The sequence below is a fragment of the Saimiri boliviensis genome, chromosome 14, assembly GCF_048565385.1.
Source record: "Saimiri boliviensis isolate mSaiBol1 chromosome 14, mSaiBol1.pri, whole genome shotgun sequence".
Classification (NCBI taxonomy): domain Eukaryota; kingdom Metazoa; phylum Chordata; class Mammalia; order Primates; family Cebidae; genus Saimiri; species Saimiri boliviensis.
Genome location: NC_133462.1, coordinates 17,380,522 through 17,405,119, shown reverse-complemented (window position 1 = coordinate 17,405,119; position 24,598 = coordinate 17,380,522). Strand labels below are relative to the sequence as shown.

The window sequence follows — 24,598 nt, the reverse complement described above, 5'->3', positions numbered from 1 at the left end:
AGCTCAGCGCCTGAGCTCACCTGGGCCAGGTAGAGGGATGTGGCCGAGGAAAGGAAGTGGCTGTGGGCATCTGGCCCTACAGGTTCCTGTGCCATCCCACTTCCTCCACACCTGACCTCCTGTCCCCACCTGCACACTAGCCCTCACTCCCACCTCCCATGACCTCTGATGAAGGAGGCTTCTGCAGCCCGCCCTAGTCCCGGGCAGGGGTACAGGTCCCCAGAACACTCAGCTGGGGTCACTGCTTCCCTCTCGCTGCCATCTTTGTGCCTCCCTGGGTCCCCCATCTCTGAGGCTCCTCATCTCTGGTTTTGGGTGTCTCTCTGCTCTTCTCACCTTGGTTTTCTGGACAGAACATGTCAGGGCCCCAAGGGGGTGTCCCAGGTGAGGACATTCATCACATGCTCTGCCAGGCCCATGCTGGGTCCTCAGCTGGCCCTGGGGAAAATTGGGGCAGGAAGTCAGGGGATCTAAGAAGGGGGCTGGGCCCTGGACTCCTGGGTCTGAGGGAGGAGGGGCTGGCGGCCTGGACTCTTGGGTCTGAGGGAGGAGGAGGCTGGGGGCCCGGACTCCTGGGTCTGAGGGAGGAGGGGCTGGGGGACAAGATCGTCCCCCGACACGCCCCTCCCTTAAATGCCAGCCAGAGTGCCCTGCCCCTTCCCGCTCCTAGTTAACCCAGCCCAGCCTAACCCGGTCAGTCGCACAGCCTCGAGGGATGGAGGAGGTGCGCGAGGGACGCGCGCTCGGCGGCGGGATGGAGGCCGACGGGCCCGCGAACCCCCAGGAGCTGCCTCCCTCGCCACAGTCGCCGTCACCGCCGCCGTCGCCGCCGTCGCCCGCGGCCCCGGAGACCCCCGAGACCCCCGAGCTCCCCGAGCCGGAGCAGCCGTCCGAGGCCCACGCACGGCAGCTGCTGCTGGAGGAGTGGGGGCCGCTGAGCGGGACCCTGGAGCTGCCCCCGCGCCTCACCTGGAAGCTGCTCCTGCTGCGGAGGCCGCTCTACCGCAACCTGCTGCGATCGCCCAACCCCGAAGGTGCGCACGGCCCCGAGCAGCCGGGAGGCACCACACTGACCGTCTGTCTCTTCTTTCCCTCTTTGTTTTCCTATGTCTCTTTCTCTCTTTGTCTCTCTCTGTCGCTGCATTTCTCTGCATCCCTCTGTCTCCTTTTCTGTGATTGCGCCTCTCCGTTTTGCCCCGTCTGTCTTGTCTCTCACTCACCTCTGTCTCACACCTCTCCCTCTCTTTCTGTCTCGTCTTTCTCTCCCCTCTGCCTACGTTTCTGTCTCTCTCTCTCTCTCTCTTTTTTTGTTTTGTTTTGTTTTGTTTTGTTTTGTTTTCGTTGGAGTCTTGCTGTCGCCCAGGCTGGAGTGCAGTGCCGCCATCTCGGCTCACTGCAGCCTTCAACTCCCAGGTTCAAGCGATTCTCCTGCCTCAGCCTCCTCAGTAGCTGGGACTATGGGCACGCACCACCACGCCCGGCTAATTTTTGTGTTTTTAGTAGCGACAGGGTTTGGCCATGTTGGCTAGGCTGGTCTCAAACTCTTGGCCTGTCTCTTCCTCTGGGTTCTTCTCTTTGTCCCTCTGTCTCTATCTCAGCACAACCCCCTTACTCCCCTGGCATCACCCTCCCCCTTACCCCTGCCCAGCTGCCCTGACCTGGCACAGATTCCTGTCCTTCCAGTGTAGCCCGGCGGGTAGGGAGGGGTAAGGCCGTGGAGGGTGGCCGGGGCTGGCCGGAGGCTCCACTCACTTGCGTGTTTCAGGCATCAACATTTATGAGCCAGCGCCCCCTACTGGTCCCACCCAGCGACCCCTGGAGACTCTGGGTAAGTGTTTGGAGGCCCAGGTTGCTGAGGGTGAGGCGGGTCCTCCAGGGTTGGGGTGTTCTAACCCTTTGCTCCCCAACCTGCAGGCAATTTCCGCGGCTGGTTCATTAGAACTGAGAAGCTCCAGCAGAACTTAAGGTGAGTCGTCAGGACCGCTGCGGCCTGGGCTCCATTTCCTGCTGTGTCCTTCCTCACTGTGAGACCTGGAGAAACTGACCTGGCCTCTCTGGGCCTCTATTTCCTGCTCTGTAAACAGCGTTAGCACAAGAGAGAATGCCTGTAAAACACACAGCATAGGGCCCGGCCAGGTCTGGCTAGCACCAGTCCATAGCAGCTATTACTGGTTTTTGGTTTGGAGATGGAGTCTCTCTCTGTTGCCCAGGCTGGAGTGCAGGGGAGCCATCTCAGCTCACTGCAAACCCTGACTCCTGGGTTCAAGCAATTCTCCTGCCTCAGCCTCCTGAGTAGCTGGGGTTACAGCTGCGAGCCACCACGCGCAGCTCAGTTTTGTATTTTTAGCAGAGATGGGGTTTCACCATGTTGGCCAGGCTGGTCTCAAACTCCTGACCTCAATTGATCTGCCCTCCTATGGCGTCCCAAAGTGCCGGGGTGACAGGCGTGAGCCACCGTGCCTGGCCATGACTGTTACTGTTGTAATTATTCTAAGGCTCTTTCCCTGGGAGGGGAGAATCACCCAGGCCACCCTGGCCTCCAGGAAACGAGCCTTGCTCCTGGGCAGATGAGCTGATGTGACTTGGTGGCTCCGTCACACAGGCCAAGGCTGGGATCCTGACTCTGCCAGGTTTGCTACTTGACCTCGGGCACGTCTCCATCCTCAGACTCAGGTTCCACGTCTGTGGCATGGGGTTCAGGATGCATTGTCCTCAGAGGGGCCCATGGGGACTGAGACTGAAAGGTGTACCCCACATGTGGGGACTCAAGCTCTCCCTAAGAAAGTGCTGAGACAGGGCTTCCTGCTTCCTGGAGATGCCCGGGACCCTGGCAGATCGCAGACCCCGCCTCTCCCGGCCCCTCGTTTGCAGCTGGACGGTGAAGCAGCAGTGCGTGGACCTCCTGGCCGAGGGCCTGTGGGAGGAGCTGCTGGATGACGAGCAGCCGGACATTACCGTCATGGACTGGTGCGTGCCCCTGCCCTGCAGCCTCACCCCCAATCACACAGGGTTGCCCAGAGCACGAGCCTTACCCCAGTTCCCCGTGTTCTCAGCCCCCATCAAGGCCTTCCTGGTGCTGCAGGCTCCTGCCCTGCCTACCTTCCTGGCCCGTTCTCTTTGAGTCTTTCCGATTTTGAAATGTGCCAGGGAGCGACTGAAGCTGATCCTTATTTTTCTTTCTCTTTTTTTTTTTTTTTTTTTTTTTTTTGAGATGGAGTCTCACTCTGTCACCCACGCTGGAGTGCAGTAGTGCAATCTCAGCTCACTGCAACCTCCACCTCCCAGGTTCAAGCGATTCTCCTGCCTCAGCCTCTCCAAGTAACTGGGTGTGTGCCACCACGCCCACCTAATTTCTATATTTTTAGTAGAGACGGGGTTTCTCCATGTTGACCAGGCTGGTCTCGAACTCCTGATCTCAAGTGATCTGCCTACCTCGACCTCCCGAAGTGCTGGGATTATAGGTGTGAACCACACTGCTCGGCCTATTCCTTATTTCTTAAAAGCCTGTTGCCGTCTATTCTCAAGACAAATTCCTTCTTATTCCTCAGCAGTCACTTCCACATAGCTCCGCCAGGAAGCGTTCTCTGAAAACCCCTCAGCTGGGTCAGGTGCATTTGCTCCAGTGCCTTGTGCCCCCCAGTCCCGGTCCCAACCTCTCTGTGCCTCCAATTCCAGCCCCAACCCCTGTGCTTGGGTCTCCAATTCCAGCCCCAACTCTTCTGCCTGGGTCCCCAGTTCAGGCCCTGACCCCTCTGCCTGGGTCTCCCCATCCTGGCCCTGACCCCTCTGCCCGTGCTCCCCATCCCGGTCTTGGCCATTCCTGGCTGTCATGCTTGGTGGCATGCCTGCCTCCCTCACTGGACTATGGATCCTATGTGGATGGGTGTGGGGCTGTCTTGGTCACTGCTATGTTGCCAGCACCCCCCAGCTCAGGGCTATGCCCAGAGTGAGTGGCAGCATGTGTGCTGAATGGGGACCGGGGCCGGGGCTGGGGCCGGGCAGCTGAGACTGCAGTGGCAGCTGAAGGCCTGGACCCCGCCTGCAGGTTTGAGGACAGCCGGCTGGACGCGTGCGTCTACGAGCTGCACGTCTGGCTGCTGGCGGCCGACCGCCGCACAGTCATTGCTCAGCACCACGTGGCCCCCCGGACTTCTGGGAGAGGCCCCCCTGGCCGCTGGGTCCAGGTGAGACTCCCGGCCCCGGGCCTCCACCCCAGACATGTGTTCTTCTCCCAAGACCTCACAGAGGGAGGAGAGCAGGTCCTCGGGTCCTCAGAAAGGGCTCCTCCCTGACTCCGGGTGCTGTCACCACAGGTGTCCCACGTCTTCCGTCATTATGGTTCTGGCGTGCGCTTCATCCACTTCCTGCACAAGGCCAAGAACCACAGGGAGCCTGGTGGGCTGCGGCGGACACGGGTCACCGACTCCTCCGTGTCTGTGCAGCTCCGGGAGTGACTGGCTGGCTCCGCGTCTGTTCTGACCCCATGGCACCCCTCCCTGACCTTTAGAAACCCCTAACCCTTAGCCACCTCCTAGGCCCCTTATTCCTGCCTGGCCCCCTGGCTTCTCTCTTGATTGACAGCTTCACACACTACTGAACAGTGGACTCTGGCCTTTCCCAGCACTCGCTGAGCCCCATGAGGGCAGAGCCACGCCTTGTAAATTCAGTGCCTGACAGGTGCTCTGGCAGCTGCTCCGTAGATCTCTGTTGAGTGAATGCATAGACACCTGTGCCCAAGGATGCTGAGTGCTCTGAACTCCACTGAAATGGATTGCTCACTGCCGTGTCGCCAGCACCACCCGGCCCAGGACTGTGCACAGAGTGGGTGGCAGCGAATGTGTGTTGAAGGGAGAATGGAACATTCACTTCACTCAGTTCCTGCCCCATTTACCCGCCCCTGATCCTTGATCTTCCATTATCTTCACACCCCGGGGACCTTCTGACCTTGACCTCTGATCTCGTCACACATCTCCCTTTAGCATCTCCACTTACCTATTCTCCATCTCTCTCTCTCTCTCTCTTTTTTTTTTTTTTTTTTTTTTTTGAGATGGAGTCTCGCTCTGTCACCCAGGCTAGAATGCAGTAACACGATCTCGGCTCAGTGCAACCTCCACCTCCCAGGTTCAAGTGATTCTCTTGCCTCAGCCTCTCAAGTAGCTGGGATTACAGGTGCATATGACCACGCCTGGCTAATTTTTGTATTTTAGTAGAGACGGGGTTTCACCATGTTGGCCAGGCTGGTCTTGAACTCCTGACCTCAGGTGATCCACTCTCCTTGGCCTCCCAAAGGGTTGGGATTACAGGCGTGAGCCACATGGCCTGGCCTTCCTATCTCTGAGGTCTCAGACTCTCCCTGAGCTCCCTCCTGCTGTCTGCAGTTGTCGTCCTCTCAGAGCTCTCCTCCCACCCTCTCCTCCAAGGACCCTTTGCGTATCCTCTCCAGCCACCGCAGAGCCCCCAAACCCAGGCATCCATCAAAGTCCTTCATTCATGGGAGAGGTGGGGACACAGACTGCGATCAGAACGGAAATATGGGATGTGGGGATTAAAAGTATTTGACAACCTCTAAGTGATCACTTGCAGATCCTAGTCCTAACCCTGGGCGGGGTCCTAGAAGGCCCCCTGCTGTCCCCTGCAGGAACCATGGAGGGAGTCCAGAGGCCTCTGGGAGGCCAGAAACGGCTCAAGAAAGGGCTTTTTTTTTTTTTTTTTTTGAGACAGAGTCTCGCTCTGTTGCCCAGGCTGGAGTGCAGCGGCACGATCTCGGCTCACTGCAGCCTTTGCTTCCCAGGTTCAAGCGATTTCCAGCTAATGTTTGTATTTTTAGTAGAGATGGGGTTTCACCGTGTTGGCCAGGCTGGTCTCGAACTCCTAACCTCAAGTTATCCACCTACCTCAGCCTCCCAAAATGCTAGGATTGTAGGCCTGAGTCACCTCGCCTGGCTAAGGAAGGGCTATTTACCGAAAAGGGTGGGGCACATTTCACATTAACATCAGTCCAGGTGCCCCTGTGATTCACTCATATGTCCTTCTGTGGGGACGTGTCTTTAAACACACCTAAAACCATGTCGGAATCTATGGCATATCCTCATCCAAGGCATTGTCCTGGTTATGGGCTGACCCAGGCCCCACCGCCCTGCTCTCACCTGCATCCCACCCAGTCTGGTGAGGACTTGGGTCCCAGGGACAAGCAGATGACAGACTGTATGAAGCAACTATAGGAAACGGCTGTATTGCAGGGGAGGTGGGAGGGGGCAGGCAGAACGCTCCTCCTTCTGGGTCTTGGGGCCCTGGAGCAGAGCCCAGGGACAGGCCGAGTGAGGGGCTTAGCACTCTGTGGAAGCTGCAGCTGAGAGAGCAGCAAAGCATCAGCTGCACCTGAAATGTAATCAAGAATTACTTCCAGGGCTCTCAGAGACCCAGGGTCTGGGGAGTTCCAGAAGCCTGAGGCCGGGTGGGGGCTGGGGCATCTGGGTCTGAGGTTCCAAGTTCAGGAACCAGGGATCCTAGACTGGAAGTTTGGAGCTGGGGGCTCTTGGAGTTCCCGGAGGACAGGAGTGGCTGGGGACGGCTTGGGAAGGTGTCACCACTGGATCTAGGTGCCCCGTCTGTGAGCACAAGGTGGGTTGAGGGGCCTCCAGGGTTGGGTCTGGGGGTGGGCTGTGGAACTGGTTTTAGGGGCTGAGGCTGGTATAGAGGGTCTAGGGGAGTGGGGAGCATGAAGGCTCACTGGGGAGCTCAGGGGTGCGGAGCAGCCTCAGGGCTTGGGTGGTGGGTGTGGGGGGGGGTTGTGCGGAGCTGGGGCCGGGGCCTGGGGTGGGCGGCCGGGCACCTGCAGTAGAGCGCGGAGATAGCGTTGGACCAGTCTCCGAAGATGCCCCGGCGGTACTCCTCCAGGCGCGGGTAGGTGCCGGTGGAGAACTTGTGCGTCTTGCCCGCCTTGCCTTTCAGAGACCACACGGTGAGCTCGCAGCGCGGGGCCACCACGAGCGAGGAGGCGGTGTTGGCCCAGTTGGAGGGCAGGTAGGGCAGGTCGGCGCCCGGCTCCAGCGACAGCTCGGCGCCCCCGCAGCAGTTCTCATAGTAGGGGTCGCTCTTGTCGTAGAGCTTGGCGCACGTGCGCGTCCCGTCCGAGTGCTTGAGGTCGGCGGGCACCGGGCAGGCGCCCCGGGCGCAGGGCATGACGGCCAAGACCAGGGCCAGCAGCAGCGGGCGCAACGGGGACATGGTGGCAGTGCCCCGCCGCGGCCCCGCGCGCTTTTATGCGCCCGACCCGTGGGAAGGTACAAGCTGCGAGATTTTGAATCAGCGAGGGAGGGGGAGGGCGCCCCTCCCCTTGGAGCCCGGAGACCTGACTAACTTAGGTCGGAAGCTGACAAGGTGGACGCTGTGTATACAACCTAGCACCTTAAGATGTTAGGTGACAAACATTATAAAGAGAGACAATAGACAGGACTTGAGGAAGAGTCATTTGCAACACAGAGGGTGGCACAGGTTAAAAGAAATGGGAAGAGCTCTTAAACATTGACAAGGGGGCCCAGTGCAGTGGCTCACGCCTGTAATTCCAGCACTTGGGGAAGCTGAGGAGGATAGATGACGAGGTCAGGAGTTCGAGGCCAGCCTGACCAACATGGGAAACCCCATCTCGACTAAAAATACAAAAATTAACCAGGCATGGTGGGACGAGCCTGTAATCCTAGCTACTCAGGATGCTGAGGCAGGAGAATCACTTGAACTAGGGAGGCAGAGGTTGCAGTGAGCCAGGATCGCACCACTGCACTCCAGCCTGGGTGACAGAGTGAGACTCCGTCTCAAAAAAAAAAAAAAAAATTGACAAGGGGCTTGCTGGTGGCTCACACCTGTTATCTCAGCACTTTGGGAGGCCTAGACAGGTAGATTGCTTGAGCCCAGGAGTTTGAGTCCAGTCTAGGCAAGATCCCATCTCTACTGAAAAATAAAATTGGCTCAGCACGGTGGTGTGGCCTATAGTCGAAGCTATTCAGAAAGCTGCGGTGGGAGGATAGCTTGAGTCCAGGAGTTCGAGGCTACAGTGAGCCGAGATCGTTTCACTGCACTCCAGCCTGGGCAACAGAGCCAGAAAATAAAAAAAGGAAAGAAAGAAATGGAACAACCCTTATTCTAAATAAGGAAAGTCTGGAAGGGGAAGGCAGGAGGGGGAAGCTGGGGCCTCCTGGCTGGGCAGGCTCCCTCCTTGGGACGCAGGACCTTGGGAAAGGAGAAGCTGGAGATAAGGAGAGCGGCCCTGGTGGGGTGGGGGCAGGTAGAGAAGATGGGGAGGAGCCCCCCCACCCCCACCAGACTCAGACTGGGCAATCTTCCTAACCACGGCTGGCAATCCAGAATCTGTGAAGTACCAGATAGCAGTATTTGCATAACACGTTAAAAACCGTTTGCAAGACAATGTACAAAGGCTTGAGGAGATATTTGCAATATTTCAAACAGCATAGCATTACAAGCTATAATATATAGAGTGCACACAGGTGGGTCACACCTGGAATCCCAACACTTTTGGAGACGGAGGCAGGTGGATCATTTGAGCCTCCTGAGTAGGGAACATGCCACCACAGGCACGTGCCGCCACACCCTGCTAATTTTTTGTGGAGATGGGGTTTCGCCACGTTGCCCAGGCTGATCTTGAACTCTCGGGCTCAGTAAGTCCTCCCACATCCCACAGTGCTGGGATTATAGGTATGAGCCACTGCACATGGTGGATCATTATTATTATCTAATTATCCTATGTGCAGTGCCTGGCACATAGGACTCAATAAAGGCAAACCATCGCAACAACATAACGCCACCAGTTTGCTGTCATCCATGGTCACTCAGCTAGACCTACGCCCTGCTGGTCCTCCTCAGGCTCTGTGGCTTCCACCCCAGACAGAGGAGGGCCGTTATTAAGAGGCAAACACTGGAGACACTTGGAAGTGGGTTCAGATGTTGACTCTGCCACCTGCTTGCTGAGCAACCTTGGGAAAATGAACTTACCTCTCTGAGCTTCCATTTCCCCCTACCTTCAATGGGATAATAGAAAATGAGGTCTCATGAGCCAGGCACAATTGCACATGCCCATAGTCCCAGTTACTTGGGAGGCTGAGGCAGGAGGATCATTTGAGTCCAGGAGGTCAAGGCTGCATTAAGCTGTGATTGCACCACTGTGCTCCAGCCTCAGTAACAGAGGGAAACCCTGTTCCTAAAAAAAAAAAAAAAAAAAAAGAGGTCTCTCCATAAGGTAATTTACAACTGATATAAAACATTATGAACAATCCATATAAGTGTGTTTTCTTTTCTTTTTTTTGTTTTGTTTTGTTTTGTTTTGTTTTGTTTTGTTTTCTTCTTTGAGCGATCTCAGCTCACTACTACCGCTGCCTCCTGGGTTCAAGTGATTCTCCTGCTTCAGCCTCCCAACTAGCTGGGATTACAGGCATGCACCACCACGACTGGCTAATCTTGCATTTTTAGTAGAGATGGGTTTCGCCATGTTGATCAGGCTGGTCTTGAATTCCTGACCTCAGGTGATCCGCCAGCCTCGGCCTCCCAAAATGCTGAGATTATAGGTGTGAGCCACCACGCTCAGCCCATATAATTGTTATTTTATAAGTATAATATAGGCCAGGCACGGTGGCTCATGCCTGTAATGCTGGCACTCTGGGAGGCTGAGGCGAGAGGATCTTTTGAGGTCAAGAGTTCGAGACCAGCCTGGCCAACATGGTGAAACCCTGTCTCTACTAAAAAACATACAAAAATTAGCTGGGCGTGGTGGCACATGCCTATAATCCCAGCTACTCTGAAGGCTGAGGCAGGAGAATCACTTGATCCTGGGAGGCTGAGGTTGCAGTGAGCTGAGATCGCACCACTGTACTCCAGCCTGGGTGACAGAGATTCCATCTCAAAAAAAAAAAAAAAATGTATATATACATATATATGTAATATACTTAATATACAATATTGCATTAACATAATAGTGTAAATGCAAAACCATAAAGCATGAAAGCATAAAGCACGGTGTCCAGCACATAATAGGTACTCAGTACGTGGAAGCTGTTATGACTGTTCTAACAGCTCTGAGACCCTGGTCCTTGGCCTGGCCCTGCCCAGGGATCCTTTCTCCTTTTCTTTCGTGATCCCTTGAAATCTAATCTCCAGCTGCTAACTTCCCAGAGAGCCTCCTTGGCCCCAGGAACAGAGAATACCCACCCTTTGGCTCTGCACCACCCCAGACACAGGAATGGAGGGTGTATCGGAATCACCTAGAGACCCACCCACCCTGGAGGGCCATGAGCTTCAGACACAGAGAGCGACATGGCCAGGGAGACCCTGACGGGGAGACAGACCCAGACACAGGAAGGAACACGGAACCCACCGAGGCCCAGCACACAGCCCGCCTCTGACAGAGCCCACCGAGACCCAGGGCATGGGCACCACATTTTCATTCCCACCTCACACACATGGGTGGGTCGTAGGGACACGCGTCACAAGCCAGCTACCGATGGTCCTGGATTCTTACTGGTGAATTCCAGGGTAGACACATGCACAGCTCTGGAGCAACAGACAGTTACACACACCCCGTCCCGCAACGGAACCACACAGCCATTGTCACGGACAAGCCTTCAGTCTTCCTCCACTCGTGCCCTACACCCTACAAATCTCACACTTGTGAAATCTTTTTTTTTTTTTTTTTCCAGAGTTTCACTCTCGTTGCTCAGGCTGGTAGAGTTCAATGGCTCGATCTCAGCTCACCACAACTTCCACCTCCCTCAGCCTCAGCCTCCCTAGTAGCTGGGATTACAGGTGCCCGCCACCACACTCAGCTAATTTTTTTTTGTATTTTTAGTAGAGACTGGGTTTTGCCATGTTTGCCAGGCTGGTCTCAAACTCCTGACCTCAGGTAATCCACCCACCTCAGCCTTCCAAAGTGCTGAGATTACAGGTGTGAGTCACCCAACCCAGCCTCTTTTTTTTTTTATTTTTTATTTTTTTATTTTATTTTTTTACTAAAGACGGGGTCTCGGTATGTTGGCCAGAATGATCTCAAATTCTTGGCCTTAAGCAATCCTCCCACCTCAACCTCCCAAAATGCTAGGGTTATAGGCATGAACCACCTCGTATCATATGAAATCTCACACACAGGTATCTGACATGTTCACATAAGCACACATCACACACACACATACACACACGCCCACATGTGCACAGTGCTCTCACCCAGAAACAACTACCTCAGTATTTATTAACACAAACTAGACAAATAGTAGAAAAGCAAACATCTCCTTATTACACAATTTTTTTTAAAAATAGAAGACTGTCCTGCCCTTGAGGAACCTATGAGCCCTTGAGAATGTCAGACAGTAAATAAATCAATAATTTGAACACCATGTGAAAAGAGTTAGAACAGGGCCATTTCGAAGGAACGCAGTGGGAAGAATGGCAGGTTGGTTGGTTGGTTGGTTTCATATCCACTGGGATATTTTGATTAGTATAATAATATATCCTCTTCGGATCTTACAACCTCGATTGGACATTTTTCAGCAGAGCATCAAAAAGGAGATTTCTAGATTGCTATACATGTGAAATTGCCACTAGAAGAAAAAGGAAAGTATTTGTCTCCATCAGGGTGGTACTTGAACATAAACAATAAACTTTATAGGTTGTACATAATTTAAATGAAAATGATGTGTGTTGCATAAATACAGGAAAATATTCAGATGAGCACGTAAGCTCATATTGGGTCATCAGAATGCATTACAATTTTGCAAACATAAAATACTGAATGACATTTTCTTTCTTTTTTTTGAGACAGGGTCTTGCTCTGTTGCCCAGGTTGGAGTGGTGTGGTGTGGTCATAGCTTACTGTATCCTCAAACTCCTGGCCTCAAGCAATCTTCCTGCCTCAACCTCCTGATTAGCTGGGACTACAGGTACACACCACCATGCCCAGCTAATTTTTAAAAAAATTTTTTTGAGACGGAGTCTTGCTCTGTCACAGGCTGGAGTGCAATGGTGTGATCTTGGCTCACGGCAACCTCTGCCTCCCAGGTTCAAGTGATTCTCCTGACTCAGCCTCCTGAGTAGCTGGGATTACAGGTGCGCACCACGACGCCTGGCCGGGCGCGGTGGCTCAAGCCTGTATTCCCAGCACTTTGGGAGACCGAGGCGGGTGGATCACGAGGTCAAGAGATCGAGACCATCCTGGTCAACATGGTGAAACCCCATCTCTACTAAAAATACAAAAAGTAGCTGGGCATGGTGGCACGTGGCTGTAATCCCAGCTACTCAGGAGGCTGAGGCAGGAGAATTGCCTGAACCCAGGAGGCGGAGGTTGCGGTGAGCCGAGATCGCGCCATTGCACTTCAGCCTGGGTAACAAGAGCGAAACTCCATCTCAAAAATAATAATAATAATAATTTTTGTATTTTTAGTAGAGATGGGGTTTCACCACGTTGGTCAGGCTGGTCTCAAACTCCCGACTTTGTGATCCACCTGCCTCAGCTTTCCAAAGTACTGGGATTACAGGCGTGAGCCACCACGCCCGGCCATAAAAATTTTTTTAGAGGTGAGGCCTTGATATATTGCCCAGGCTGGCCTCTAACTCCTAGGCCCAAGCGATCCTTCCACTTTGGCCTCCCAGTGTGTTGGGGTTACAGGCATGAGCCATTGCACCCAACCAGATTATTTAACCAGTATTATATACTTAAGGGATGGTATAATCCCAAAGCAGCCATAACTGCGTGGCTTGGAAACAGTGGTTCTCAAAGGCTGTTCCCTGGACCAGCAGCCTCAGCAGCCTCTCAGAACTTGCTAAAGTTTAAATTCTCACTCCCACCCCAGCCCCACTCTGGGTTTTCACAAGCCCTCCTGGTGACTCCAGTGCCCACTCAAGTTTGAGAACTGAAGGCTAGGGCTTTGGTCTGAGGCTTCCTGTGTCATGGATGGTTTATTACATCTAGCATTTTCTTTTTTTGAGATGGAGTCTTGCTCTGTCACACAGGCTGGAGTGCAATGGCGCGATCTTGGCTCAGTGCAACCTCTGCCTCGCAGGTTCAGGCAATTCTCCTGCCTCAGCCTCCCAAGTAGCTGGGATTACAGCTGTGCGCCACCACACTCAGCTCATTTTTGTGTTTTTAATAGAGACCGGCTAGTCTTGAACTCCTGACCTCAAGCGATCGGCCTGCCTTGGCCTCCCAAAGTGCCGGATTATAGGCGTGAGCCACCACGCCCAGCCTACGTCTAGAATTTTCTGTTTTGCTACTTTAATTTGTTCAGATCCTTTAAAAGTGTATTTCATGTTAGGATTCCAGAAAAGAACTGTCATTAGCAATTAGAAAACTCCAAATGCCCAGACTGAACTTGAGTCTCCCTCAACTCAAACAAAAGATCAGTCGTCAGCTAACCTCAGGACACAGCTGACCTCCATTTTCTCAGACACAGCTGCCGCAGGTGAGGTGCCTCGTGTTAAAGGTTTCCTGGGTTCCACAGTCCCCTTTCTGGTCTAGGCCAGAACTACTCAATCTTTAAGGGGCTGCCAACCTCCTAGAGGGAGAGGGAGAGGGAGAGTGGGACGGGAAAGGTCTTCAGCTGCAGATTCTGCTTTAACAAGCTTGGGATTGGGTTGAGGTTCTGAGGTTTTGTTTTTTGTTTTTTGTTTTTTGTTTTTTTGAGACAAAGTCTCACCGTCACCCAGGCTGCTGGAGTCCACTAGCGCAATCTCAGCTCACTACAATTTGCACCTCCCAGGTTCAAGACATTCTCCTGCCTAAACCTCCTGAGTGGCTGGGATTACAGGCATGTGCCAGTACTCCCGGCTAATTTTTGTATTTTTAGTAGAGACAGGGTTTCACCATATTGGCCAGGCTAGTCCCCAACTCTTGATCTGAAGTGATCCACCGGCCTCAGCCTCCCAAAGTGCTGGGATTATAGGCATGAACCGCTGCACCTGGCTGGGTTTAGGTCTGAATGTCCTACAAATTCCCAGAGGATGCTAGGCTGCTGAGGGTCATTGTTTGAGTAGAGAGGCTCGCTGCAAACTGACAGCCTCAGCTGAGACAGATAATGCAAGAATACAGCCCAAATTTGGAACCTGCCACCAGGAGGAGGTGGCAAAAAGACAGAGGGAAGCCAGGCCAGGGGAACTCAGGGAAGCGGTGGAGATGGAAACCCAGATGAAATTCAGAAGGAAGCAGGTGAGGAAAGCTGGATCTGAAACTCAAGGGCTGCAATAGCGTTAGTCCAGGAGCCCCTGCGGGTGGACGGTGAAAACCCTAAGTCAAGCCCGGCTAGGAGGTGGGGTTTCGCCGGTCACAGAGCCCGGGAAGGGGGAGCCCAGAAACGCTCGGGAGGTGGTGCCATAGCCCAGAGATTGAGCGGGTCTAGGACCCCCCCTACCCCAGGTTCAAATCCTGTCTCTGCCTGTAACGTGCTGTGTGGGCTTCAGCAAGTTACTCAACCTCTCTAAGCTTTAGTTTTCCTCAAGTGTGAAGTGGACACAATACAAACACAAAAACTGCTTACAGGTTCTTGGAGTTTTGAGATTTGTAGAGAGGTTTACTGTTTCTTATTGCTTAATACTGGTCATTGATACACACACTCTCTCTCTCTTATTTTTTAAACTGTTACTATTTTTTATCAGGCAGTCTCCGAGCCAGAGTAGGCTCAGAAACTCCCTTATTTTTTTCTTTCTTTCTTTTTTTCTTTCTTTTTTTTTTTTTTTTTGTGTGTGTGTGTTTTTGTTTTGAGATGCAGTTTCACTCTTGTTGCCCAGGCTGGAATACAATGGCACGATCTCAGCTCACTGCAACCTCCCGGCTTCAAGAGATTCTCCTGCTTCAGTCTCCCAAGTGGCTGGAATTACAGGCGTCCACCACCATGCCTGGCTAATTTTTTCTATTTTAAGTAGAGACGGGGTTTCACCTTGTTGGCCAGGCTGGTCTCGAACCCCTGAACTCAGATGATCCGCCTGCCTTGGCCACCCAGAGTGCTGGGATTACAGGGTGAGCCACTGCTCATGGCCCATTTCTTTGAGTTTGTGTGCTGTTCTTTTCCACGCATTTAAACTAGATGGTTTGCTGGCTTATTTTCAGCCTCTTTCCTTTTCCCACATTTGTATTTAAGGCTTTACACTTTTTTGTGGGATTGTTGTGTGGCTTACATAAGCAAAAAGTATAGTGGGCTGAGGTTATTTCAGGCACATGGAAATGGCTCAGTGTGTTTAGTGACATGAATGATGGTTTTGATTATTATTATTTTTTTTTTTTGAGACAGTCTCACTTAGTCACCCAGACTGTAGTGCAGTGGTGTGATCTCACCTCACTGCAATCTTCACCTCCTAGGTTCAAAGGTTCAAGTGATTCTCCTGCCTAAGCCTCCTGAGCAGCTGAAATTACAGGTGTGCCCCATCATACCTGGCTAATTTTTTTTTATTGAGACACAGTTTGTTTCACTCTTGTTGCCCAGGCTGGAGTGCAGTGGCGCAATCTCAGCTCACTGCAACCTCCACCTCCCAGGTTCAAGCATTTCTCCTGCCTCAACCTCCCGAGTAGCTGGAATTATAGGGATAAACCACTATGCCCGGCTAACTTTGTATTTTTAGTAGACACCGAGTTTCACCATGTTGGCCAGGCTGGTCCAAACTCCTGACCTCAGGTGATCCACCCACCTTGGCCTCCCAAAGTGCCGGGATTACAGGCGTGAGCCACTGCACCCGGCCTAGCACAATGCATTCTAAATGACCCCTCACACATGCTGAGGTGGAGAGGACACACACACAATCCCACAACTACAATGACACACAATCGGAAACACAATCACACACACACTGTAGGAAGCCAGAGATGCCACCCCAAAGGTGCCCAGCACCTCATCCCTGGACCCGGTGTGTATCTTAGGTCACTCGGCAAAGGAGCTCTGCAGATGTGATTATGACATGTGGACTGTCACTGGGGAAATCTTCCTGGATGCCAGTCTCATCATCCGAGCCCTGAAACATAGAAGACGTTCTCTGGCTGGAAGCACAAGAGCAGCGTGGCAGGAGAGGTCAGAGAGGTTCCAAGCATGAGAAGGTTTGGGGCAGTGTTGCTGGCTCTGAGACGGAGGGTCCGATGGGCAGGGACCGTGGAGAGCGGGAGAAGCATGGGTGGTGAAGAGCAGTGAGTTGTCAGGGAGTGAAATCATTCTGTCCTCCACTGTCACGGGGAATAGGATACATTCTGTGTTTTGCCTCTGATCTCAGGTCCTGGGGAAGAGGCAGGAGTGGCACCTGCGGTCCATCAGCAACTCTTCCTAGAGAGCAAGGGCACAGGTGAGCCCGCAGCAGAAGGGATGGAGGTTAGACCACCCCAGTGGGATTAGAAGATGACTGACAACAGGATAGGGGAAGTTAACTTCCGAGAGGATGTGAGAGGACCCTCCGCTGCAGGAGGACACCAATCAGCCCCTGCAGTAGGAGCAGGAGATAGCCCACTGCAGGGAGGGCGGAGGTTAGCCCAGCGAGAGGAGTGGAGGTCTCTTTCAGCAGAGCCAGCTCAGGATGGACCCACAGTCAGAAGGAGGGCAGGAACCTCCGTCCTACAGCAGCGACGAACCGTGATCTGCCAACAATGTGAGCGACACTGAAACAAGCTTTTTCCCAGAGCCCCCATTAAGAACCCAGCCGCAACGCTTGGATTCCAGCCTGTGAGCCCCACAAGAGGGAAACCGCCGGGGCCAGCGAGCCTCTGACATCAGACCCCCAGCTCATCAACTGTGTCTTTGGAAGATGCCGCCTTTGGGGTGATTTGTTACGGCAGCGACGCAAAGGAAACGCACAGCAATGCACACGCGGGCCCGCGTCATCCGTGTCTTTTCCTCACTCTTTATTTCAACAAGCCTTGTAAAAAGTAGAAAAATAAACATTTTCCCGGAGGTGAGTTGGGTTTACATACACAAATACATAAATAGCGATTGGGTGGCAATAAATTAAGACAAGTGGTTGATGTATAAATAAAATCTCAGATTGCATGATGGGTGGCAGGGAGGTGGGAAGGTCAGGCACACAGGTCCCCGCTGGCGACGCATTTCAGGTCCCGCGTGAGGAGGCGGAAGAGGTTGAAGGTGACAGAGGCCTCCAGGCAGCCAGAGGACTCCTGCAGGGGAGGAGGGGATGGGTCAGGGGCTGTCCAGGATCTCGGCTCCCAGTGGCTCCCCAGACCCCGGTCCCTCCCCTTCTGGGTCACTCACCTTTTTTGGGGCCTCCTGGAGCCGGTGCAGCCAGTGGTGGAGGCGACCCCAGGGCCTGGGCCCTGCCGTGGGCTGAGGCTGGACCTGTGTGCAGAGGAGGGTGGTGTGTGAGGCAGAGCTGGGCCAGGACAGGGGAAGCGGCTGCTCAGAACCCACAGACCTGGGTGCCCGGGACCCAGGTACTCACACAGGCCCGGAGCTGGGAGAGGACGTGGTGCAGGGTGTGAAGGGGCCGGTCCAGGACGTCACCCAGGGCCATGTCATTGTCAGCGGTGGCCTCCAGAACCTCCAGCGTCAGGGCCAGCTCAGCCTCCAAGGCCACGGGGCGCTCCCTCACCTGAGAAGAGGTGAGAAAGAGCAGGTGAGGGGAACAGGTCGGGGGGAGAGAACAGAGAGGAACCAGTGAAGGTGACAGGCACAGGGGAGAGGGCACAGCCAGTGGGGTCAGGTGGGAGCAGAGGGGAGGGGGAGCAGATGTGGGGAGAGGAGAGAGGGACAAGGGAGAAGGAGAAGGGGAAGGGGAGAGCAGAGCCTGGGGAGCGGGGCTGTGAGGGTGTGGGTGGCCTGACTCCCCCTCTCACCTGCAGCTGCCTCAGGTCCCAGGTCCTGGGGAAGAGGCGGGAGCGGCACCTGCAGTCCTTCAGCAGAAGCGACTCTTCCTAGACAGCAAAGGCACAGGTTAGCCCCAGCAAGAGAGGTGGAGGTTAGACCACCCTGGGGGGATTGGCAGGAGGGCTGACAACAGGATAGGGGAGGTGAACTGCTGGGAGGACGGTAGAGGACCCTGCACGGCCAGGAAACATGAATTAGCCCCCTGCAGTAGGAGCATGAGATAGCCCACTGTAGGAAAGGAAGAGGCTACCCCAGTGAAGGAAGCTGAGAGGGAAAGCATGGTGATCCTTGGAGTTGGGGGTGGAGGCTAGCCGGAGGCAGGAGGGCAGGGGGAGACTCACTAAGGCATCTTTGGCTCTCTTAAAGGCTTGCAGCTCCTGTGGGGACAGAGACTTGAACTGGGCTATGTGGCAGCCCCTTGCATCCGGGAGGGCCCTGGGGGGCCTGGTGACAGGAACTGCTCCAGTGACAGTCAGCACTGTGGCCATCAGCACCAGCACTGCCATGCAGCCCCTGCTCATGCCTGTGTCACAGAAAGAAAGGGAGCTGAGGGGATGGAGCGGCTGCCCCCTGAGGGCAGAGCTGCAGGAGCTCAGCGTCTCAGACAGAGATGTGGGCTCACCTCGTTTCATTTCTGATCTCTGGTCTTCGTCAGCAGAAGGACCCCACTCTGAGGCTGTCACCCGGGGTCTCTCTGGGTCTTGTTTGGAGTCTCTGTTCTTTTCAGTCTCCTCTTCCAGATCTCAGCCTGTGTCCCGGCCTCGACTCTTTCTGTCAATTTTGAGCTCTGTCTGGGATGTGATTGCTGCCTGAGCTCCATGGGGCAGCTTTTATCCCGGACAGAAGGGCAGCCCCAGCTGATGTAGGAAAAGTGAAAACACAGCCTTTAGGTAAGAAACCGGCCACCAGGGGAGCTCCAGGCTGGGAAAGCCCAGGGCAGGGCGGGGCCGGTGAGCCAGGTGAGCAGCTGGGGGAAAGAGAAACTGATGCAGACTCAGGGATCACCTACAGCAGGCGTCCCCAAACTACGGCCCGGGCCCACGGACCGGGCCACATGCGGGCCCCGGAGGCCATTTATCCGGCCCCCCGCCGCACTTCAGGAAGGGGCACCTCTTTCATTGGTGGTCAGTGAGAGGAGCACAGTATGTGGTGGCCCTCCAACGGTCTGAGGGACAGTGAACTGGCCCCCTGTGTAAAAAGTTTGGGGACGCCTGACCTACAGGAAAGTGTATTGCCAAGAGGATTCTGCCTGCTCTGGGTTTGTTGTTGTTTAAGATAGAGTCTTACCCTGTCACCAGAGTGTAATGGCATGATCATAGCTCACTGCAGCCTCAAACTCCTGGGCTCAAGCAATCCTCCTCATCCAGCCTATAAAGTGCTGGGAATATAGGCCTGAGCCACTACTCCTGGCCAATATATACATATTTTGAGACAGGGTCTCATTCGGTCACCTGGGCTGCAGTGCAGTGACTCAGTGCAACCGCCGTCTCCTGGGTGTAAGCAATTCTCTTGCCTCAGCCTCCCAAGTAGCAGGCATAACAGGCACATGCCACCATTACCAGCTAAATTATATATTTTTAGTAGAGACAGTATTTCACCATATTGGACCATGCTGGTCTGAAACTCCTGACATCAACTGATCTCTCTGCCTCGGCCTCCCAAATCGCTGGGATTGCAGGTGTGATCCACCATGCCCAGAGGCCAACATTTCTTAATGGCCCAGGCAAGTAAGGACTCAGGAATATGAGGCTCTGCTCAAGAACTGAGATGTGACCAAGGACTCGGACACCACGCGGGTGCTGTTCTTCTTAGGGAACTTCAGGCAGTGATGAAGAGCATGAGTCCTGGAGCTGAAGGGTCTAGGGTTCAAATCTAGTTCTGACCCTCACTAGCTGTGTGACCTTGGCAAGGAGCCGTGCATTCAGCAACACAGATTGCTGATGCACAGATTTGGAGAAAAAATTAAAAACACAACTGTTTGTGTGTTTATGTGAGTGATGATTTAATGGGACCCACTCATTAAGACCATACCAGGACCTCAGCTGGAGAGTTTAAAACGTGATCTCAACGTACACTACTCCTCCACAAGGCAAGTACACTAACCCATCCTACAGGTGAGGAAACACGGGCTCAGAAAGCAATTTGTCCTGTCGTGCACTGTAATTAACTGGCAGGTGAGAACTGAAACTCAGGCCACCTGAGTCCCTGGCTCAGCCTCTATTTTTGCTGTAAGGTGCACCTCAGAACCATCCTACGGAAAACAACCAATGCAATCAAAACACTCTTTAATAACTTTAATAAACCAGGAGACGGAACAGCAAATACACAGGAATTTCACAAATACAAACAACAGAGGTCAGGGAATCTAAAGAACTACGGTCAAGTAAGGACTCTTGGATTTCACTACCAAATTCCTCAGGGAATGCTACTCCCCAGATGCTGGATCCAAGAGTCACAGATTCACAGAATCCCAAAGCTGGCTGTGGGGCTACAAATCCAGGGTTGGGCCCCGGGTTTGGCGGTGTCCTGGTAACCACACAAGGAGGAACTGGTGCCGTGCCTGGAGTCAACCACAGTTTCTAGAGCACAAGTCTCTTCCTGCTACAGCAGCCCTTGGAGGATCGCACAATGCACCCCGAGGAAACATCGCTGCTTCCTGGGGAACGGCGCTCTGTTCCCTGGAGGAAGGACCCACGCCTCTCGTGTCCGAGACAGAGGATCCAAGTCAGGCCCAAGGCTGCAGAGAAGTTCCTGTGCCTCAGTGCCTATTGGCTGAGAGCCTCACCTGGTCGGGCCAATGGGCGAAAGGGGCCACTTTCGGCAGCCAATGGCGTGGAGGTTTCGGAGCTGGCGGAAGGGGCGGGGTCAGAGGCAAGGCCCCGAGCGCGCCGCCAGCCGGAGCTCCCACGTGAGCAGGCGCAGGAGGTTGAAGACCACGCGGGCTTCGCGGCACCGAGGCGAGACCTGGAGCCCGGGGGGCGGAGCGCAGCGGGGCTGAGCCAGGCTCTTCCCTCCCGAGGAGACCCCTCCAGTCCCGCCGCTCCCAGCCCTGCTCAGTCCCGGCCTTGTCCGCCTCGCCCGCTCCTCCCTGCAGGGCAAGCGTGTCCCGCCGGCTGCACTCACAGCTCTCTGCGGCTTGCGACGCCTCCTCGGGGCCGCGGGGACCTTCCTGGAGGAGCCCGGCCGGACCAGCTCGAGCTGGAGGGGGCACACGGGGCAAATGGAGAAGGCGAAGGACGGAGCCCCCCACCCCCTCTGCATCTGCCCGTGGCCCCCCAGCCGCAGACCCGAGCCCGGCTTCGTGGACACCCAGAGGACCCGACCCGGGTCTGGACCCGGGTTTCTCCGCTAAGCGGGACAGACTCGCAAAGCGCTGGGCTCGCCGTCCGCCTGAGGACACAGGGAAGCCGGCAGGGGCGAGGGGCGGCGGGGCGCGGCGGTCACTCACACAGGCCGCCACGTCCCTCCCCGCGGCCGCCAGCAGCTCCAGGATCCGGCCGGCGCCAGGGAGCAGCTCCGGGCGGTGCAGGCGGCTGAGCACCGCCTGGGCGTCCGCGATGCCTCGGGCCACGTGTCGGAGCCACGCGCAGGACTGCGGGGACGCGCGGGCGTTAGAGGGGGCCGCGATCGGGCCGTGCCTCCCCCGCCTCCCGTCCCGGGCCTCACCGACGGCCGCGGAGGATCCCTCCTGGGGTGGAAGGAGCAGTTGCGCCGCCCCCAGCTCAGCACCTCTTCCTCCTGCGGGACAAGCGGCAGGTATCGCGTCCGAATGGGCCCCCTCGCCAGGGCCCCTAACCGCTGTGCTGTCTGGGATTCCTAGACGTGGATGGGCACTGGCCGCGTACGGTTGTGCGTGTCGTACGCTGAACCACGAGCTCCCCGAGGGCGTGAACCCGGGCTGGATTGCGCCCCGCGCTCCCCCAGCAAAGCCCTGCGCCCCGACTTGGAGCCGAGTCCGCCGGGCAGGGCGCCCTTCTGTGTGACTGACCCTGAGCCTGCGTTCGCGCTGCCGACGGGGCCTGCGGGGATCTGGTGTTGGGAATTGTGGGCTGTGACATACGAGAGGCTCTAGGATGTACGACCCCTCGGGACAGGGACGGACGTGTGGGAACCCGTCGGGGCCAGTGTCCCGGGGGCGCAGGGGCTGGGCGGTCACTCACGTAGCGGTCCCTCAGCGCCTTGGCCGCCGCCAGCGTCCGGGGCTCCAGCGAGCGGTAGTGTGAGAGCAGGCAGCGCGGGGGGGCCGCCGCACCCACCGTGCACAGGACCCACAGCCCCGCGGCCACCGCGGCCGCGACACTTGGCCGCATCTCTGCTCCTGCAGGAGGCCAGGGACGTCAGGGAGGCCAAAGAGAGGGGCCCACGCGTCCAGCCCCCGCCTTGGGTCAGGCTCGCAAGGGGAGGCGATGCTCCGAGCGCGAAGGCGCAGCACACGCAGGGGAGAAACGGCTGGGGCGGTCCCCTCCTCGCCTCGGCCTCTGCCCCACTCCTACCTGTAGTGCACCCTCTGTGCCTCGAGCTGCGGCAAGTGTTGCCGTCCGCTGTTCCCTGGGAGGCGTCCAGAGCAGTCTCCACCTGGGCAGCAGAGCTTCGACGGCCCATACTGGCTTTTATGTGCAGGGCTGAGAAAGAGTTTGCCGCTGGGCTTCCCCGTCCCGTCCCTGGCAAGCTTTCAGAATGTCACTGCTGGCCGCAGGCCTTTGGGATCCCAGTCGGGTGTGAGGACTTCAACCCAAGGTTGGCCTGTGCCAGGGAGGGCTGGCTTCCAACACTCGGTTTCTAAATCGTCTCTGTCCCTGTTTCTACTGTCTGTTTCCTCTTGCTTTGCTTCATCCTGGTTGTCCTTATCTTTGTTCTGCCACCATAACCAGCCCTTGTATAGTGTTGACTGTGCATCAGGCCCTCTTCTGTGTAATTGACACAGACATATCATCATGTACATATATACATATATATATATATATAACCAGGGCAGCCCTGCAGGTGTAGCTGAGAACGAGAAAACTGCTTTTATTTCACTTTAGAGACAGGGTCTTGCTTTGTTGCCTGAATTGTAGTAGTGGCACAGTCGCAGCTCACTGCAGCCTCAACCTCCCAGGTTCAGGCAGTCCTCACACCTCAGTCTCCCAAAGTAACTGGGACTACCGGTGGGTGCTGCCACCATTTTTTGTAGACACCTGGTTTTGCCCCATTGCCCAGGCTGTTCGTAACTCTGGAACTCCAGCCATCCGCCCTCCTCAGCTTCCCACAATGCTTGGATTACAGGCCTGAGCCACTGCGCCTGGCCTCATTATTTTCTTAAACCGTTTTTCCTTTCTAGTCTCTGTATTTATAGGTGCATTGCCTAAAAGAACTGCAGATGGCCCGAAAGGCCACAGAAGGTTCAGGCCACTTCCTTTGCCCATTACACGAGGAAAATAAGGCTGGGCAAAAATGGGCAAACCAGACACGGTGACCCATGGTTACCTTTAGATCATTAACATGTAATAATGCTAACCACATCCCCCATGGAGGAAAATACACTCGACAATTGCATGAACATACATCATGTGAAGAGGGGTGTTTATGATCTGCACCTGCATCTGGAGTTACTCCCTGCTCATGCTTACATACCTCCCCAGCCCACATCTAACTCCTTAACATTTCCCAGCTCTCCACAGCTGGGTGATAAGGCATCTTTGCTTTTTATTTATTTATAGGGTGATTTTTTTTTTTTTTTTTTTTTTTTTTTTTTTTTTTTAGATGGAGTTTTGCTCTTGTTGAGTCTCCCTCTGTGGCCCAAGCTGGAGTGCAGTGGCACCATCTTGGCTCACTGCAATCTCCGCCTCCCGGGTTTAAGTGAGTCTCCTGCCTCAGCCTCCCAGGTAGCTGGGATTACAGGCATATGCCACCACCCCCAGCTAATTTTTATATTTTTAGTTGAGATGCAGTTTCACTATGTTGATCAGGCTGGTGTCTAACTCCTGACCTCAGGTGGTCCACCCACCTTGGCCTCCTAGAGTGCTGGGATTACAGGCGTGAGCCACCATGCCTGGCGATAAGGTGTCTTTGGAGCAAGAGTTCTCCCCTTCCCCATCCTAGTCAGGAATAACACCTGCTTGCCTTTTTGTTTCCAATTGGGTGTTCTTTGCAACCAATGCAGAGTAGGGAAATAATTCTGTTTACAGGTGACAATTTCATTGTCAAAAATGACCTAAGACTGGACACAGTGGCGCAGGCCTGTAATCCAGCTCTTTGGGAGGCCGAGGAGGAAGGATTGCTTGAGGCCAGGAGTTTAAGACCAGCCTGGGTAACACAGTGAGACCCTGTCTCTACAAAAAATAAGGAATTAAAAAATGAGATAGGCATAGTGGTGTTACTGGAAAAGGGTCCCACTCCGGATCCAAAGAGAGGGTTCTTCGGTCTAGTGCAAGAGTGAATCTGGGGGAGTCCACAGTGCACAGCAAAAGCAAGTTCATTTAGAACAGTAAAGTGGTGGCCAGGCGCGGTGGCTCACACCTGTGATCCCAGCACTTTGGGAGACTGAGGCAGGTGGATCTCTTGAAGTCAGGAGTTCGATACCAGCATGGCCAACGTGGCAAAACCCCGTCTCTACTAAAAATACAAAAAAAAAAAAAAAATAGCCAGGTGTGGTGGTGCACACCTGTAGTTCCAGCTACTCATAAGGCTGAGGCAGGAGAATTGCTTTAACCTGGGAGACAGAGGTTGCCATGAGCCAAGATAGTACCACTGCACTCCAGCCTGGCTGACAGAGTGAG

The 24,598-nt window shown here is 54.7% G+C and overlaps 4 protein-coding genes across 4 annotated transcripts; 1 reads left to right on the top strand and 3 right to left on the bottom strand.

Annotated features, from left to right (window-relative positions):
- The first annotated feature begins 696 nt into the window (after positions 1-696).
- NCCRP1 (NCCRP1, F-box associated domain containing) lies at positions 697-5,569 on the top strand. Its single transcript, XM_003943131.4, has 6 exons — positions 697-1,034; positions 1,766-1,828; positions 1,915-1,966; positions 2,872-2,967; positions 4,046-4,184; positions 4,314-5,569. Exons 1-6 carry the CDS (start codon positions 716-718, stop codon positions 4,452-4,454), a joined length of 810 nt encoding a protein of 269 aa, XP_003943180.3. The 5' UTR covers positions 697-715; the 3' UTR covers positions 4,455-5,569.
- A 1,169-nt stretch (positions 5,570-6,738) lies between these two features.
- SYCN (syncollin) lies at positions 6,739-7,227 on the bottom strand. The gene has a single exon (XM_039466934.2). The coding sequence runs from the start codon at positions 7,225-7,227 to the stop codon at positions 6,739-6,741; it is 489 nt and encodes a 162-aa protein (XP_039322868.2).
- A 9,620-nt stretch (positions 7,228-16,847) lies between these two features.
- On the bottom strand, positions 16,848-18,647 carry IFNL3 (interferon lambda 3). Its single transcript, XM_010330964.2, has 6 exons — positions 18,463-18,647; positions 18,182-18,363; positions 17,810-17,887; positions 17,416-17,565; positions 17,229-17,312; positions 16,848-17,134 (listed from the first exon to the last, which is right to left on the bottom strand). Exons 1-6 carry the CDS (start codon positions 18,470-18,472, stop codon positions 17,036-17,038), a joined length of 603 nt encoding a protein of 200 aa, XP_010329266.1. The 5' UTR covers positions 18,473-18,647; the 3' UTR covers positions 16,848-17,035.
- A 1,248-nt stretch (positions 18,648-19,895) lies between these two features.
- LOC104649870 (interferon lambda-4) lies at positions 19,896-22,422 on the bottom strand. Its single transcript, XM_010330965.3, has 5 exons — positions 22,001-22,422; positions 21,507-21,578; positions 21,289-21,432; positions 20,964-21,038; positions 19,896-20,804 (listed from the first exon to the last, which is right to left on the bottom strand). Exons 1-5 carry the CDS (start codon positions 22,148-22,150, stop codon positions 20,706-20,708), a joined length of 540 nt encoding a protein of 179 aa, XP_010329267.2. The 5' UTR covers positions 22,151-22,422; the 3' UTR covers positions 19,896-20,705.
- Between the last annotated feature and the right edge of the window lie 2,176 nt (positions 22,423-24,598).

What these genes read in the sequence shown, in the direction of transcription:
- NCCRP1 (XM_003943131.4), top strand. Translation starts at nt 716, where the DNA reads ATGGAGGAGGTGCGCGAGGGACGCGCGCTCGGCGGCGGGATGGAGGCC. An exon ending in GCGACCCCTGGAGACTCTGG is followed by an intron (nt 1,829 to 1,914) that starts GTAAGTGTTTGG and finishes CCCAACCTGCAG; the next exon opens with GCAATTTCCGCGGCTGGTTC. An exon ending in GACATTACCGTCATGGACTG is followed by an intron (nt 2,968 to 4,045) that starts GTGCGTGCCCCT and finishes CCCCGCCTGCAG; the next exon opens with GTTTGAGGACAGCCGGCTGG.
- SYCN (XM_039466934.2), bottom strand. Translation starts at nt 7,227, where the DNA reads ATGTCCCCGTTGCGCCCGCTGCTGCTGGCCCTGGTCTTGGCCGTCATG.
- IFNL3 (XM_010330964.2), bottom strand. An exon ending in GGGACCTGAGGCAGCTGCAG is followed by an intron (nt 17,566 to 17,809) that starts GTGAGAGGGGGA and finishes ACCTCTTCTCAG; the next exon opens with GTGAGGGAGCGCCCCGTGGC. An exon ending in TCTCCCAGCTCCGGGCCTGT is followed by an intron (nt 17,313 to 17,415) that starts GTGAGTACCTGG and finishes CTCTGCACACAG; the next exon opens with GTCCAGCCTCAGCCCACGGC.
- LOC104649870 (XM_010330965.3), bottom strand. Translation starts at nt 22,150, where the DNA reads ATGCGGCCAAGTGTCGCGGCCGCGGTGGCCGCGGGGCTGTGGGTCCTG. An exon ending in GGGATCCTCCGCGGCCGTCG is followed by an intron (nt 21,433 to 21,506) that starts GTGAGGCCCGGG and finishes GCGTCCCCGCAG; the next exon opens with TCCTGCGCGTGGCTCCGACA. An exon ending in GGAGGGACGTGGCGGCCTGT is followed by an intron (nt 21,039 to 21,288) that starts GTGAGTGACCGC and finishes TGCCCCCTCCAG; the next exon opens with CTCGAGCTGGTCCGGCCGGG.